Raw genomic sequence first — 14,105 nt, forward strand, 5'->3', positions numbered from 1 at the left:
GTAGCGAGTCTCTTAGGGATAGCAGCTCCCTGTCTCAACGGATGTGTGTGTTGCCGTGATGGTTTCGTGGAGTGCACGGAGTGCCGAACTTTTAGTCTGAGCTGTGGGTAAACTGTATGTCAGGGGAGCGTTCCGCGCGTTCAAGGAGCACACTGGAGGGCTTGGGCCTTTTGGCCGAGCAATTCGCTCCTTCCAGATTCCCATTGATGAAAGGAGAAACATGATCCACTTGACCGGCTCACCGGTTCGGATGAGCAGCCCTAATAAATGTCCTTCTCAACACTGTGCAAGGTAGCCTGGCGTCTGGACGCATCCAACCCGAGCGTGTGTGACACCGAGCTGCAATTGCCCCGCTCTCGATCGCCAGTCCCAAGCAAGCATTATCGCATGTCTCACGGACACGCGACATAACGTTGCCTTATTATGTGCCGGCATACCCCCTCCAGCCAGGTCTAAGTGCAGCGTTACCGTCTCGAGTCGAGGCACTTGCGCAACACCGCACCGACCCGTGCATCGTCGCAACGCAACACAGGGTGACGAGGTGACGAGAGCAATAACAGCGAGGCCGCACGCGACGTTTCCGGCCACGAGGTTGGGGGGGGCTAACTAAACCCATCCGCGCACTCAATCTTGAGCAGATGCTGAGTCGGCATAGTATCGACTGAGGCCAGTCGTCATGGAGCCTGCAGCATCGCCGACTCGAGCCGCCCGACCTTTAGCGGTCAAGCATAAGGGCCGGTTCCCCGGATCGAGACCGTTTCCCAGCCGGGACACAAACACATACACAAGTACAAGCTCGGCCGAGATCACTTCATACCCCGCATGGCCTCCTCGCCGATCCGTCGTCGGGATCCGCGGTTGTACCGGTCTTGTAAGTGGGACAGCTCGGCTCCATATGCAGAGGTGCATATCTGCGCACACGACTGTTGAACGGGCCGAATCCCCTCATCTCCTATACCGTGTCTCACCGCCGAGGGGGCCTGCCGGCTCGCTGATTATTACCGCCTGTCAGGTTCAGTCCGCCGCTCCCAAGTCTAAGTCACCGCCGCCGTTATGGCGCTCCTCATCAACGGCCACCCTCGTTCAGTCCGTGTTGATTTTAGTCGGTGGCATCGCGACAGCCTTCGCGGAAGGAACCGGCATTCTTGACGTCACTTTGGACGCGGAGGAACAGGACGTGCAGCTGCAGGAAGGGCCCGACGCATACATCGGAGAACCAACAAAGCTCGATCAGGTTGGCCGGGCACCGCAGCACTCCGGCACATGGATTCTGGGGCTAGGAATTTATATCCCGCTCGGCCTCTTCCTTTTGTTGTTCCTCTTTGCTCTCACCTACTCGTTCAAGCGGCGCTCACGAATACCAAGGTCAAAAGCTACGGGATCCTCCCGGTTCATACAATCCGCCATCGCAATGTTCTCCTTCACGTTGCTATTGTGGATTACTGGGTTCTGTCTCAGGGCCGCTTCGGGTGACTACGATCATTCAGCCGTCTCGCGGACATCGTGGCAGCCGAATCAGACTGTTGCCCCCGCCCCCGTCTTTACCATTCCAGCTTCTGCCACCTTGGGCCGGAACGTCTTGCCCAACATCATCGATCCCGAAGCAGTCGACCCCCAGACTGTTTGCCCGGGCTACAAGGCCTCCAACATCGACGAGACCGAGGGTGGCTTCACGGCGGAATTGGACCTCGCTGGACCTGCGTGCAACGTCTATGGAAACGACATTGAGCACCTTTCTCTGTCTGTCGACTTCCAAGCCGATGATCGTGTTCATGTCGATATCCGGCCCCGTTTCATCAGCCCGGAAAACGAGAGCTGGTTCCTCCTTCCGGAGGTGCTCGTCCCGCGGCCTCCTCGCGGTGCTCGGTATCAGCAATCCGACTCCGCCTTGATTGTGTCCTGGTCGAACGACCCTACCTTCTCCTTCTCCGTCAAGCGCAGAGAGACGAATGACACTCTCTTCTCGACGGAAGGGAAGGTTCTCGTTTATGAGGACCAATTCGTCGAATTCGCGTCTGCGCTCCCCGAGCGCTACAATCTGTACGGCCTCGGCGAAGTCATCCATGGCTTCCGCCTTGGCGATAATTTGACGAGTGAGTGTGGCAGGTTTCTGGTTGCCGACAGGGCGACGTCGCTGATAGATCTCAGGAACTTTGTTCGCTGCCGACGTCGGGGACACCATCGACGCGAACCTCTACGGCAGCCATCCGATCTATCTTGACACGAGATATTTCGTTGCTGACGACTCGGGTGAGTTGACCTATGTCCAGAACACGACGGACAAGGCGAACAAGTACGTCTCGTACACGCATGGCGTGTTCCTCCGGAACGCCCATGCGCAGGAGATCCTCCTGCGACCGTCGAGCGTCACGTGGAGGACGCTGGGCGGGAGCATTGACTTGTACTTCTACAGTGGTCCGAAGGCACAGGACGTCATCCGAGCCTACCAGCAGACCGCAGTCGGATTGCCCGCCATGCAGCAGTACTGGTCCCTTGGCTTCCACCAGTGCCGCTGGGGATACAAGAGTTGGGCAGAGGTGGAGGACGTCGTCGACAATTTTGCCAGATTCGAGATACCACTGGAGACGATCTGGAGTGAGTCTGACTCTTGTTTGAAGAAGAACAGATGGGTGAAGTATCGTCAGTGCTAACTTACGGCAGCCGACATCGATTACATGAAGCAGTACCGAGACTTTGAGAATGATCCGGTGCGCTTCGGGTACACCGAAGGCTCCAAGTTTCTCGCAAAGCTTCATGCCAACCATCAGCATTACGTTCCGATCATCGACTCCGCCATCTATGCCCCCAATCCCGAGAATCCGGACGATGCCTACCCTCCATATGATCGCGGAGTTGAGGCCAAGGCCTTTATGTTGAATCCAGATGGCTCCATATACTACGGAGCCGTTTGGCCTGGCTATACAGGTAGATAGATGTTGATGCCGATGAGACTCCTTGAACTTCCGTGCTAACAATGGGCAGTATTTCCCGACTGGGTGGGAGCTGTGCTTGATGGCGGCGGGGCGATCGACTGGTGGATTGACGAGATATTGAGGTATTCGAAGAAGGTGGCTGTAAGTCAATGTCTCGCCAGCTTTGTTTTGCAGGTCTCAGGGGCTCTGCACCACAGCTTTCGGGTCGAGAAGTTGCGGTTGAGCGCCAAGGGCTAACTTGAACAGTTTGACGGGATATGGATCGACATGTCCGAGGTAAGGACGAGATCTATCTGTTGTCACGTTTGATCGTCGAATGTTAACTGGCTCAGGTTTCGTCATTTTGCGTCGGAAGCTGTGGAACCGGGAACTTGACGCTGAACCCAGCCCATCCGCCTTTCGAGTTACCCGGAGAGCCGGGCAATCTGGTGCTGCAATACCCGGAGGGCTTCAACTCCACAAACTCGTCCGAAGCGATGTCGGCCTCGTCTGCATCGCGCCAGCAGGAGGCAGCGACAGCAACTACGCAGGCCCCGACCTCGACGTCTTATTACCGCACCACGCCAACGTCGGGAGCGAGGAACGTGAACTGGCCGCCTTACGTGATTAACAACAGCAACGGCGAGCTGGCAGGGCATGCGGTGAGCCCCAACGCAACGCACCATGGCGGCTACCTTGAGTACGACGTGCACAACCTGTTCGGCCACATGATCCTCAACGCCACGTACCAAGCCCTGCTGAAGGTGCACGAGGGCAAACGGCCTTTCATCATCGGGCGCAGCACATTCGCCGGCTCCGGGAAATGGGCAGGGCACTGGGGAGGCGACAATGCCGCCCTTTGGGCGTACATGTACTTCAGCATCCCACAGGCCTTGTCGTTCTCCATCTTCGGCATCCCCATGTTCGGCGTCGACACCTGCGGGTTCGCCGGCAACACCGACTACGAGCTGTGCTCGCGGTGGATGCAGCTCAGCGCCTTTTTCCCCTTCTACAGGAACCACAACATCCTCGGCGCCATCAGCCAGGAGCCGTACGTCTGGAGCAGTGTTGCCGAGGCGACCAAGACGGCCATGCGCATTCGGTACTCGCTGCTCCCCTACATGTACACGCTCATGGCGCGGGCGAGTCTGGAGGGCAGCACCGTGATGCGGGCATTGGCGTGGGAGTTCCCCGCCGAGCCTTGGCTTGCAGATGCGGACCGGCAGTTCATGCTGGGCAGCGCCCTCATGGTCACCCCGTGCTTGGAGCAGGGCGCCTCGACCGTCGGCGTCGTGTTCCCCGGCGTCGGCGACGGCACCGTCTGGTACGACTGGTACACCCTGGCGGCCGTCAAGGGGGTTGAGCCTGGCCAGAACGTTACAATTGACGCCCCGCTCGGCCATATCCCGCTGTATCTGCGCGGCGGCAACGTGGTCCCCACCCAGGAGCCGGGAATGACCACCACGGAGAGCCGCAGGAATCCGTGGGGGCTCATTGTGGCGCTGGATAGGGACGGCTCGGCCGAGGGTGAGCTTTACCTGGACGACGGCGAGAGCTTGGAACCGGACGCTGTGACGTGGGTGCATGTAAGTCCGCTCGCTCACTCTCTCTTCTTGTCTGCTCGCCGTCAACTGGACGGATGACCCCAGGCTGATCAGAACTGACACGGAAACAGTTCTCCGCCACGAACAACTCGGTCGCTGCGCGGCCGGAAGGCAACTACGTCGACACCAACCGCCTCGCGAATGTCACCGTCTTGGGGCTCCCCGAGGCTCCCTCGATGGTCTGGTTGAATGGGAATCTGCTTGCGACCTCGCGCTGGAGCTACTCCGCAGATAGCGCCGTCCTGTCCGTGCAGGGGCTGCATGACCTGTCCCCGGAAGGGGCCTGGGCGGCGGCGTGGGAACTTACGTGGGAGTAGGCGTCGGTCCTAGGTAACGGTATTGCTGGGCGTCTGGAGTAGGGGATCGCGGGCTTGGGCTTCGGAGGGTATCCTGATTTGCTTTTGTTCTAATCAGCGCCAGGAGGGATGTTATGGGTCGAAGGGTAGGGGGATAAGGTGAGGACCCGGGCCTCTGGACAATAATGATTATACTGTATAGACTCTTGTGATGTTTACCGTGTAGTCTGTGATGAGTGGCGGGAGCTTCTGCTGGCCAGCTTCCTGTCGTAGTTACACAAATACCGCATACGCGCATGTACGGCACCTTCGTCTTTACCCACGGTTCATTTGAATCGCTGATGAAAACCCGATCCATTTGACCAGACTTGAGCGGCGGAAGGAGTTCCTCTTCAAGATTTGGGATCAACAACAGATGAATGATATCTCGTTGATTCCGTATCCAATGACTGATCTAACTTTTGTATATTCCCCCCTTTTTATACCCACTTCCTATCCGCCCTGCCAGCTCCCTGTCTCCCTCTCCGCGAGGATTCCTCTCCCGCCCCCTCCCCACTCCCACGCGCCCACCCTTCCTCCCAAGCCTCCTCTTCCGCATCCGAGCCCGCCCCGTCCCTATCCATCAGCCGAATCGCCTGCTCCTGGTTCCGCGCCCGGTCCTTCTTGCTCGGGCCGACCCCGACCCGGAGTCCGGCAGCAGCGGCTTTCCTCCTCCCGCCACCACCACCACCAAGCCGCCGCCCGCGCGCCCCACCGCGGCCCATGATGCTGCCGCCGGCGCCGAGCGCGCCGCGCGCCTGCCGGTTCCAGAAGAAGGTGCCGGCGATGACGAGCGCGGCGAAGCCGAAGACCAGCGGCAGCGCGACGTACAGCGCCGCCGTGTCGGCCGGCGTCTTGGCCTTGCGCGCCGGCCGCGGCGGCGGCGCCGGCCGGTACCGCACCGTCACCGTCGGCCCCGCGAACCAGCGCGCCGTCCCCGCCGAGGAGGAGGAGCTGCCGTCGCCGCTGCTGCCGTCGCCGCTGTGCGACAGCGCGACCATCCGCAGCGTCACGTTCGCGGCTGAGAGGGAGGGGGTCGTCAGCAGCGAGCGCTCCACGCGCCACTGGTAGAACCCCCACCCCGCGGGCAGGTCGTCGGAGCTGAAGGCCTCTTCCTCGCCTGACGGCGGGCCGGTGGTGGGGATCACGGTGTCGTTGAAGACGTAGAAGCCGATGATCTTGACGGTTGTGCTGTTCGGGGCGCTGAAGATGGACGTGTCCCAGGTTACTGGACGGGAGGAGGAGGAGGAGGAGGAGAGGCATGGGTTAGCAGCGGGCCGGGGTTTGAGGATAACGGGGTGAGGGGAGAAAAGAGATGATGATGAGACATACTGTAGTGTGTTGTATCAGGGTGGTAGACGTCGTTGTGCTTGGGTCGGCAGAACGGCTTGAACTCGCCGTCGGTGTTGCTGCAGGGCGGGAAGGCAGCAGTGCCGTTGTCGTTGGTGGGGACTGGTTCGGCGGGGCCGGTGCTTGTGGTTAGGATGCTGTTCGGGTGCTTGGTGAACAGGGTGGCGGTCAGGTCGGGCGGCGGCGCGGAGAGCAGGGTCGGAGTGCCGCTGATGGTGGTCAGGACGGGGGTGACGGTCTTCGGGATGCCTTCCTCGTCGACGGTGACCCAGGGGTCGGTCGGGTTCGCGCCTTGCCGGGCGACGAGGCCGGCGGACCTGGGGGTTGCTGACACCGTTCCCATTCCCAACAGCAGTAGCCCTACGGCCGGCAGGGCGACGAGGTTGGGTGCCACCAACATGTTGGTCGGATGCCTCGGCAACGGCCGTGTAAGTCGAGATCGTGCCGTCCCTTCGCCCTGAGCGGTCTGCGGCAGGCAAAAACAGGCAATTGAATAATTGAATTAATAGAGCAAATACTGAAAACTGGAATCTGCACCCAGGACCGAAGAAAAGCTACCGCAGTAAAGCGAACAAAAAGGATGAAGGAGTGGACGGTCGAAAGACCGACTCGGGGCGACGTCAAAAGTCGGCCCTCGGAGCGGCAATTTTGGTTGCTGGCTCGCGCCGCAGGCGAGTCGCGAGCGGCCTGTGGACAAGGGAACCCCCGCGGCGGCGTCCAGGGGTCGTCGTTAAAGAGGTCCCGCCAAGACTAATTTCGGAGACTGCCGCGTACAAGTAATTACAAATCGCCAAGGGTGAGCGGGGCCGCCACGACTTCGAACATCAACAATGTAAAATCGTAAAGACTCGCAACAACAACAACTTTATAATACCTCCACCAAATCGAAAAAAAAAGAAAACGAGGATAACCCGTACCCTAACTATAACCTATATCCTAACCTTAACCTAAATCCTAACTAATGGGGGGCTGGCGCCGCCCCCCGTACCCCTAGCGAACTAACCCTTGGCGATAGTGCAAACCCCTTGGCGATCTTAGCGACGTACTGACGGTGTAAAAACATTGCCGACAATTGGCCGAAATTAGTCTTGGCGGGACCTCTTTAACGTCTACCCGTCCAGGAGAACCGGGGCCAAGAAAAAGCGGCTAGGCAGAGGACAGGGGTCGGGAGATTTCTCTCACGCGACTCGGGTTCAAGGATTCCATTGCGCATCAACGCATCTCCACTTAAATATCAATTCGGAGCATCCCCATGAATCAAAGTCCATGAGCACTCCCTCCAGGATACAAAGTCCTCGGGCGATTCTGGGCCCGCCGCTTGGAGCGGACACCGGTTGATCCTGCTAACAAAAGAATATTGAATCCCCCGCCATACTGTGCGTGTTACGTGGCCCGCGGCCGTTAAGATACGGTATTCTTCGCAACGATGCCGCGTGCGAACTCTCCAAAGGTGATGTGCTGCTCCATGTCCACCTCGTCGCCCAGGTTCGGCTGGGTGAACACGGCAAGCGTGTTCCGCGCGATGCGGCCCTCGCTCAGCGCGGCGCGGGCGCCCCGGACGAAGTGCGGCACCGCCTTGAACTTGCCGCCGGTGATGCGCTCCAGGGCCTCGCCGGTCTGGAAGGCAATGCAGTCGCGCGGGATCTTGACGTGGACCGTCTGCCCGGTGCGGGACTTGATGTACAAACCGGCCGCCGGGTCCGGCGAGGCCTCGAGCTCCGGGAGAGGCGCCAGCGGCGGCAGGCCGCGCGAGGCCCGCTCGATCTCGGGCGCCGCCTCCGTCGGATCCGACTGGGACTCGTCGACAAACATGGCCGACGTCAGGCCGGTCAGACAGCCGTGGTCGAGGTGGGTGGCGCACCAGTCGTCCTCGTCCGGGTCGTTGCTGTTTGCCACCTCGTCTGGCATGGCCACCGGAGCCGGCTCGTGCGAGGGGTCCTCCGGGAAGTAGTGGAGCAGGCGCGCTTTGGTAGTCGTCGACGTGCTCACGACCTTCTCCAGGTAGCCACGGGGATAGCCTGTGATCTCCTTCTCGGCGAACCTGTCGCACGCCCTCGCGACCAGCACGGCGACGTCGATGATCAGGCGGCACAGGTCTTCGAAGGTCTGCCTGAACCCTGGCAAGGTGGCTTCATCCGGCCAGATGTTGGGTGAGAGGTACTCGGGGAAGTTGTCCGGGTTGAACTGCTCCGTCGGCACAGCGCAGGACAGCTTCGGATCGACATAGAATGCGCAGTTGGCGTAGAAGGAGCCCTTCAGCGTGTCGACCTGGCCGTTCTTGAGCGTCTCCTTGCCGAGCGACCAGCCAGTCAGATACTTGGCCTTCTCGTTCTCGAGTTTATCTGTGTGACGCCGTCAGAGGCCTGGCCGTGGTTTGTGAAGGAGACCTGAAGGAGGACAATATGCACCGAGCTGTGACTTGGGCAGGTTCCCCAAGTATGAGGAGTACGACAGCAGATGCTGCCGCAACGTGGAAAACTCGGGAGGAACATCACGGACGACGAGGATCCCCAACGAGTCTGGCCCGAAGGCCTCGCGGAGTGCCTCGAGCGACACAGTTCCTGTCCGCGGATGGTGTCCTGTTAGCGAGGCGCCACACGCCACTTACATATAAACAGTGAGCATTACAGCACTTCCGGGTTCATGAGTCGCATACATACCCTTTTTGAGCTCGTCCAATGAGACCGTCACCGGCTGCGCAATGGGTGCCATGGTGTGGTGTGAGCAAGTCACTTGGGCTTTGGAGATACATCAACTTCCAGTCAAGTAAAAGATGGATCAGGGTCAAGGAAATCGTCTGGTCCGGTGATCTTCGAAGCCTTCTAGGTGCCCCTCCAAGTTGGCGGGGTTAGACGCCAAGCATTGACTTACACCTCCTAGTTTAGGCCTCTGACCTTCTAACTACGCTAAACACGGCAGGTGGGCGAGGTGCTGTGGAACGACGACGGTGGACCGAGCGTCCATGCACAGCAGTCACGGTGTCATTGCCAGAAGCGTCAGAGCTCAACGTTATCGATAAACAACAACAACCCGAAGTTCCCTCTGCCTTCGACAGACAGCGCCCGACTTCCATCGGCGCCAACCGAATCATCATGGTGAAGCCCCTTACATTCAAAGGCGATAAAAAGCCGAAGAAAAGAAAGCGCGCCGACGCCGACGCTGGCGAGGGCGCAGGGCCGGACGACAATGCCGAGCGGCAGGTCAAGGCAGCGAAGGCAGCAGAGGACCCCGAGCCCAGCGACGACGACAGCTGGGTCTCGGCCGACGCCGTGTCCGACGTCTCGGGCCCCATCATGTTCGTCCTGCCGAGCGAGCCCCCGACCGCGCTCGCCTGCGACGCCAATGGCAAGGTCTTCGCCATGCCCGTCGAGAACATCATCGACGGCAACCCCTCCACGGCGGAACCCCACGACGTGCGCCAGGTCTGGGTCGCCAACCGGATCGCGGGCACCGAGCACTTCCGCTTCAAGGGGCACCACGGCAAGTACGTACTCGGCACTTCTCTCCTGGTCCCGTCTCACCGCAAAAACATAATAACTTCGCTGACTCCGTACACCTGTGCAGATACCTGTCCTGCGACAAGATCGGCATCCTCACCGCGACGGCAGACGCCGTCTCGCCGCTCGAGACCTTCAACCTGATCGCGACGGCCGACACGCCGGGGACGTTCCAGCTGCAGACGCAGCGCGACACGTTCGTGACGGTGCGCGCGCCGTCGCGCTCGTCGGCAGCCCGGGGGGCGGCTCACGCGGCGCCGCCGCCCGAGGTGCGCGGCGACGAGACGGCCATCACGTTCGACACGACGCTGCGCGTGCGCATGCAGGCGCGCTTCAAGCCGCGCCTGCGCGCGTCCAAGGAGGAGAAGGCGCGCGAGCGGATCAGCCGCCGCGAGCTGGAGGCGGCCGCCGGCCGCCGGCTGGACGAGGCCGAGGTCAAGATGCTCAAGAAGGCCCGGCGGGAGGGCAACTACCACGAGGCGCTGCTGGATATCAAGGTGAAGAGCAAGCACGACAAGTTTGGGTAAGCTGGGTGGTGCGCATGGATGGACTTGCTTTGGGGCTGGACGGACGTGGGCTGGAGTTATGAAAATAGTGTTGACAGAATGAAGCATCATGATACCCTTCCTTCACAAGTTGCCACCGCTTCTGTCCACGGGAACAGCCTGAATAAATCATACCAGCAAAACACCTGCCGCAACGCATCCAACTATCCTTCATTACATCATGGCATCCCCACCCCCCCCCCCTACTCACCGAGGTTGGAACCTTACAGCGTCTAGCCAGCCATCCCGGCGCCACCACTACGCGGGCCCTCCCCCATCCGGCAGCCGGGGTGCAAACCCTCTCTGTCTCGTGGGGCCACCGGGCTCTGGGTTTTTGATACTTGATAGTCAACGACGTCTTTAAAAATAGAATAGGAACAGAGCCGCCCGGCCCGGCCCAGCCCAGCCCAACCATCGCTGGTCCAAAAATGCATGGGAGGTCACATCGCAGCACCAAGCCTACCGGGAAGACCCCCCACGGACGGCCATCCGCATGTATGTATGCTACCCCGTCGGGAAGCCGGGCACCCGCGGACTGCGGCCGAGCCGGCCGGCCCACACGGCGGCAGCTGGACCGGTCCCCATCCCCATCCCCAACCCCGTCTAGGCTATCTGTTCGTCTCCAAGGCTCAGCATGCGGACAAGCTTGCTAGCAAGCCGCTTGGGGGTATTTTGCCCAGACACAGCTATAGAAGGCACCTTGCAAGTGTTTTTGCCCAGACACAGCTATGGAAGGCACTTTGCAACTGCCAGTTCGCGGACGCGCATGGCACCACCGGGTTAGACTAACACCATCAGATTGACAAAATCTGCATGTCTAAACTCCTGTATTCTGGTTGTGTCTCAAAAGACGCGGGAGAGAAATCAGAGAGGAAAAGAAGAAAAGAAGCTCGCTCTCTCCAAATGCGCCCGCATTAACTACCGAACCGTCATCCAGGTAGATCATTCCGGGTCCTCGTTCCGTCATATCCGATCCCATCATCCTTTTCTACCGTTCACTCAAACGCCCAGAGTAGCCCGAAAAGAACTCCCCAAAACATCTCGTTCAAATAATCAAAGAAGCAGAATCGTTGGCCGCCCGTCCAATAAAAAAGTTCCAAATATAATATGATACAAAAATCCCGGTAACCAAAAGGAAAGGGAAAGAAAACAAGGGTCACGCTCAGGGACCAACCGCACGCATTGACTATTACAAGAAGCAAATTCAGGGGTCGACCTTGACCCTCTTCACGTCGCCGCCCACCTCGATCGGCTCGGGATGCGTCCCATTCGCACCGCCGATCTCGGGGCTCTTCCGCTTCGGCGGCCCGGGGTCGTCCCTGAGGAACGACGGGCCGGTGCCCACCACCGGCGTGGCAAAGTTCAGCGGGCTCGGAAGCGTGTTGTTATCGCCGCCGCGGAAGTTCCAGTCCGGGTAGAAGCTGCTGGGGCTGGGCAGGAATTCGTTGTTGAGGAAGCGCGACGGCAGGGCCGACACGGGCGTGTCGATGTTCATGGCGTTGTTGTTGTTCTGGTGCGGAAGCGGCCGGGCGAACGGATTCGGCGGCCCGGTGGCGCCGGCTGAGAGCAGCGTCTCGGCGGGCAGGGCCGAGGCTGACGGCGAAGGTGGCGGCAGGACGACGCCTGTGGAATGCGATTCCATCGGCCGCCGTGGCGGCTGCGACGTCATCTCGGTCGTCGTCGAGCCCCGGGGAGACGTCGTATCGTTGGTGGCGCTGCCGCCGTCCGACTCGTCCGGAATTTGCACCTTCAGCCGCGGCCGGGAGACGCCGCCGCCTACCTGCAGGCTATTTGACCGCGAGGGCGGCGTGCAGACGGTTTCTGGAATGGACCCTAACGACCCGTTCCTCTTGAGCTGCGGCTGCGCCTGTGTGTTTGGCAGCTGCGACGCCGGCGGCAAGCTCGAGTTGGCGCCCCTCGAGGCGGTACCAGCGTCGACCGACTGGGATCTGCTGGACGGTGTCTCTGACTTCACGTCTCCTTGGAAGGCCGCAATGTGCTGCAGGAGAACCGACTTGTGTTCGTCAATAGGCGTAAAGATGCTGCCTCCCTTACGAGGCGGCTGTTTCTTGATGTTGGTATCCAGAAGAAGGGGCTGGCGTGCCCTTTCCATCGGCTCTAACTTCGGCTTCGGCTCCATGGGGGCCGGCGGTGAGGAGCTCTGGGTGGTCGGAACCACAATCAAGGGCGGCTCCTGTGCAGGCGGGGGCGGGGGCGGTGGCGGGGGTGGTAGATGTTGCTGAGGCTGCGGCGGGCTCTGCATAGGGTGAGCCTGCGGTTGCGGTGGAGGGGGCGACATGTGCGGAAGGGGTTGCGGAGGAAGCTGCGGAGGCAGCTGTGCAGCGGAGGGCTGCGGCGGTGATGCGGAATGGCGCGGCGCCGGGTGGCCTTGGGGAGGGAATGGAGCGGGCCCGGAGGACCTCCGCTGCTCGTCCACATACGGCTGCATCTGGTGGGGTTGCGTCTGTGGCTGGGAGTAGGGATATTGCGCGTGTGATTGCGGGAGCCCGTGAGGCATGGGTGGCGGCATATTTGGAGGGTTCTGGGCGTTGTACATGTTCGGTTGCGGCATGAAGGCGAAGCCATTCACAGCCTGCGGTTGAGCTCCGGGCGGCGGGCCAACCGGCTGGCCCACCATCGCCGGCCCCATTCGCCGCACGTCGTTCCGCGACGACGGCCGGGAGCCCATCTGGGGCTGCGGAGTGTGACCTCGCGGGCCGTTCGCCGGGTGCGATCCGAAAACGCCGTTGGGGATCGGAGGCGACGCCGAGGGCGTTTGATGGCGGATCTGGGGAAATGGAGGTTGCATGCCCTGGAGGGGGCCATTGTAGACGTGAACGTCCATCCCATCACCTTGTGGCGGGCTACCGTTCTCGTCGTCATCGTCCTCCTCTTCGGCCCCACCATTGAAGTCGGCCGGGCCCTTGTGTTCATTCGGGCCACCGTGCTATGATGGCGTCGTGTCAGCTGCACGAACTAGGCCCGCGGTTGAAGATAAGGGGTGAACATACGAAAGACCATCGCGTTACCAGCTCCCGCAAGTCGCCCGAGCAATACTCGTACAGCTTCTTGTTGCTGCCGAATATGATCACGGCGACATCAACAGAGCAGAGAACGGATAGTTCGTGCGCCTTCTTGAAGAGTCCGCCTTTGCGTTTGAGAAACGTACTGGCCGCGAGGTACGCGATTAGCAAGATAGGGCGACAGGAGACCTCGCCAGGGGGCTTTTCTTACACCGAGCGATTCCTGTCATCTTTGATCGCCTTGATCTCAATCTTCCTGCGGCCCATCGTGGCGGCGGTCGCTGGGCGGGCGAAGTGACGCCGACACCAAAACTACCGCGATGAGCGGATCCGCCGCGCGAAGTGTGATATCGTATTGCGTCGCGAATTGCTGGCTGATGGTCGACGACAAAGCTGAGCTATCCTCACGAGGTTGAGGCACACGTCGATGTATTCTGGTACAGCGACGCCAGCAACAACAACCGAGTATCTATCTGGCGGGGCAACAGCGACGTGCGATAGTCCGACTGCAGCTATCGTGCGTCCACGCAGTAGCGCGACTTTCGCGGGCTAGTCTCGAGGTGGAGATGTTGCTGGGACTGGCGTCAAACCCTCCGACCGGCGACAAATGGCGATGACGGGGCGGAGGCCTTCTTTTGTGCCCTGCGGTCCGCAGCGGCCGCAGATCTCGACCGACGATGTCAATTCCCCTGTCGCCGACAAGGGTTCGCCAAAAGATACTCCGGTACTTGCTGCGGCGCTGGTGCAGTTCGAGGGCGATGAGGCTGGATCTGGTGATGCTAATAATAGATGCGGAGTTCAGAAGACGAGAGGCAGAGGGTGCAGCGAGTGGGAGGGAA

The 14,105-nt window shown here is 60.4% G+C and overlaps 5 protein-coding genes across 5 annotated transcripts; 2 read left to right on the plus strand and 3 right to left on the minus strand.

Moving 5' to 3' along the window:
- Positions 1-543: 543 nt before the first annotated feature.
- On the plus strand, positions 544-5,130 carry THITE_2122075 (glycoside hydrolase family 31 protein). The gene is made up of 8 exons (XM_003656798.1): positions 544-871; positions 1,013-2,093; positions 2,149-2,595; positions 2,662-2,925; positions 2,983-3,074; positions 3,180-3,209; positions 3,266-4,498; positions 4,588-5,130. Exons 1-8 carry the CDS (start codon positions 677-679, stop codon positions 4,831-4,833), a joined length of 3,588 nt encoding a protein of 1,195 aa, XP_003656846.1. The 5' UTR covers positions 544-676; the 3' UTR covers positions 4,834-5,130.
- Positions 5,131-5,229: 99 nt separating this feature from the next.
- On the minus strand, positions 5,230-6,800 carry THITE_163799 (uncharacterized protein). Its single transcript, XM_003656799.1, has 2 exons — positions 6,184-6,800; positions 5,230-6,079 (listed from the first exon to the last, which is right to left on the minus strand). Exons 1-2 carry the CDS (start codon positions 6,599-6,601, stop codon positions 5,292-5,294), a joined length of 1,206 nt encoding a protein of 401 aa, XP_003656847.1. The 5' UTR covers positions 6,602-6,800; the 3' UTR covers positions 5,230-5,291.
- A 507-nt stretch (positions 6,801-7,307) lies between these two features.
- Positions 7,308-9,176, minus strand: THITE_2122078 (uncharacterized protein). Its single transcript, XM_003656800.1, has 3 exons — positions 8,862-9,176; positions 8,610-8,804; positions 7,308-8,543 (listed from the first exon to the last, which is right to left on the minus strand). Exons 1-3 carry the CDS (start codon positions 8,911-8,913, stop codon positions 7,603-7,605), a joined length of 1,188 nt encoding a protein of 395 aa, XP_003656848.1. The 5' UTR covers positions 8,914-9,176; the 3' UTR covers positions 7,308-7,602.
- Positions 9,177-9,196: 20 nt separating this feature from the next.
- THITE_2122080 (uncharacterized protein) lies at positions 9,197-10,437 on the plus strand. Its single transcript, XM_003656801.1, has 2 exons — positions 9,197-9,685; positions 9,766-10,437. The coding sequence occupies exons 1-2, from the start codon at positions 9,294-9,296 to the stop codon at positions 10,223-10,225; spliced, it is 852 nt and encodes a 283-aa protein (XP_003656849.1). The 5' UTR covers positions 9,197-9,293; the 3' UTR covers positions 10,226-10,437.
- An 899-nt stretch (positions 10,438-11,336) lies between these two features.
- THITE_2122084 (uncharacterized protein) lies at positions 11,337-13,738 on the minus strand. Its single transcript, XM_003656802.1, has 3 exons — positions 13,478-13,738; positions 13,255-13,411; positions 11,337-13,190 (listed from the first exon to the last, which is right to left on the minus strand). The coding sequence occupies exons 1-3, from the start codon at positions 13,531-13,533 to the stop codon at positions 11,448-11,450; spliced, it is 1,956 nt and encodes a 651-aa protein (XP_003656850.1). The 5' UTR covers positions 13,534-13,738; the 3' UTR covers positions 11,337-11,447.
- Between the last annotated feature and the right edge of the window lie 367 nt (positions 13,739-14,105).

Source organism: Thermothielavioides terrestris, chromosome 5 (genome assembly GCF_000226115.1).
Source record: "Thermothielavioides terrestris NRRL 8126 chromosome 5, complete sequence".
NCBI classification, from domain to species: Eukaryota; Fungi; Ascomycota; class Sordariomycetes; order Sordariales; family Chaetomiaceae; genus Thermothielavioides; species Thermothielavioides terrestris.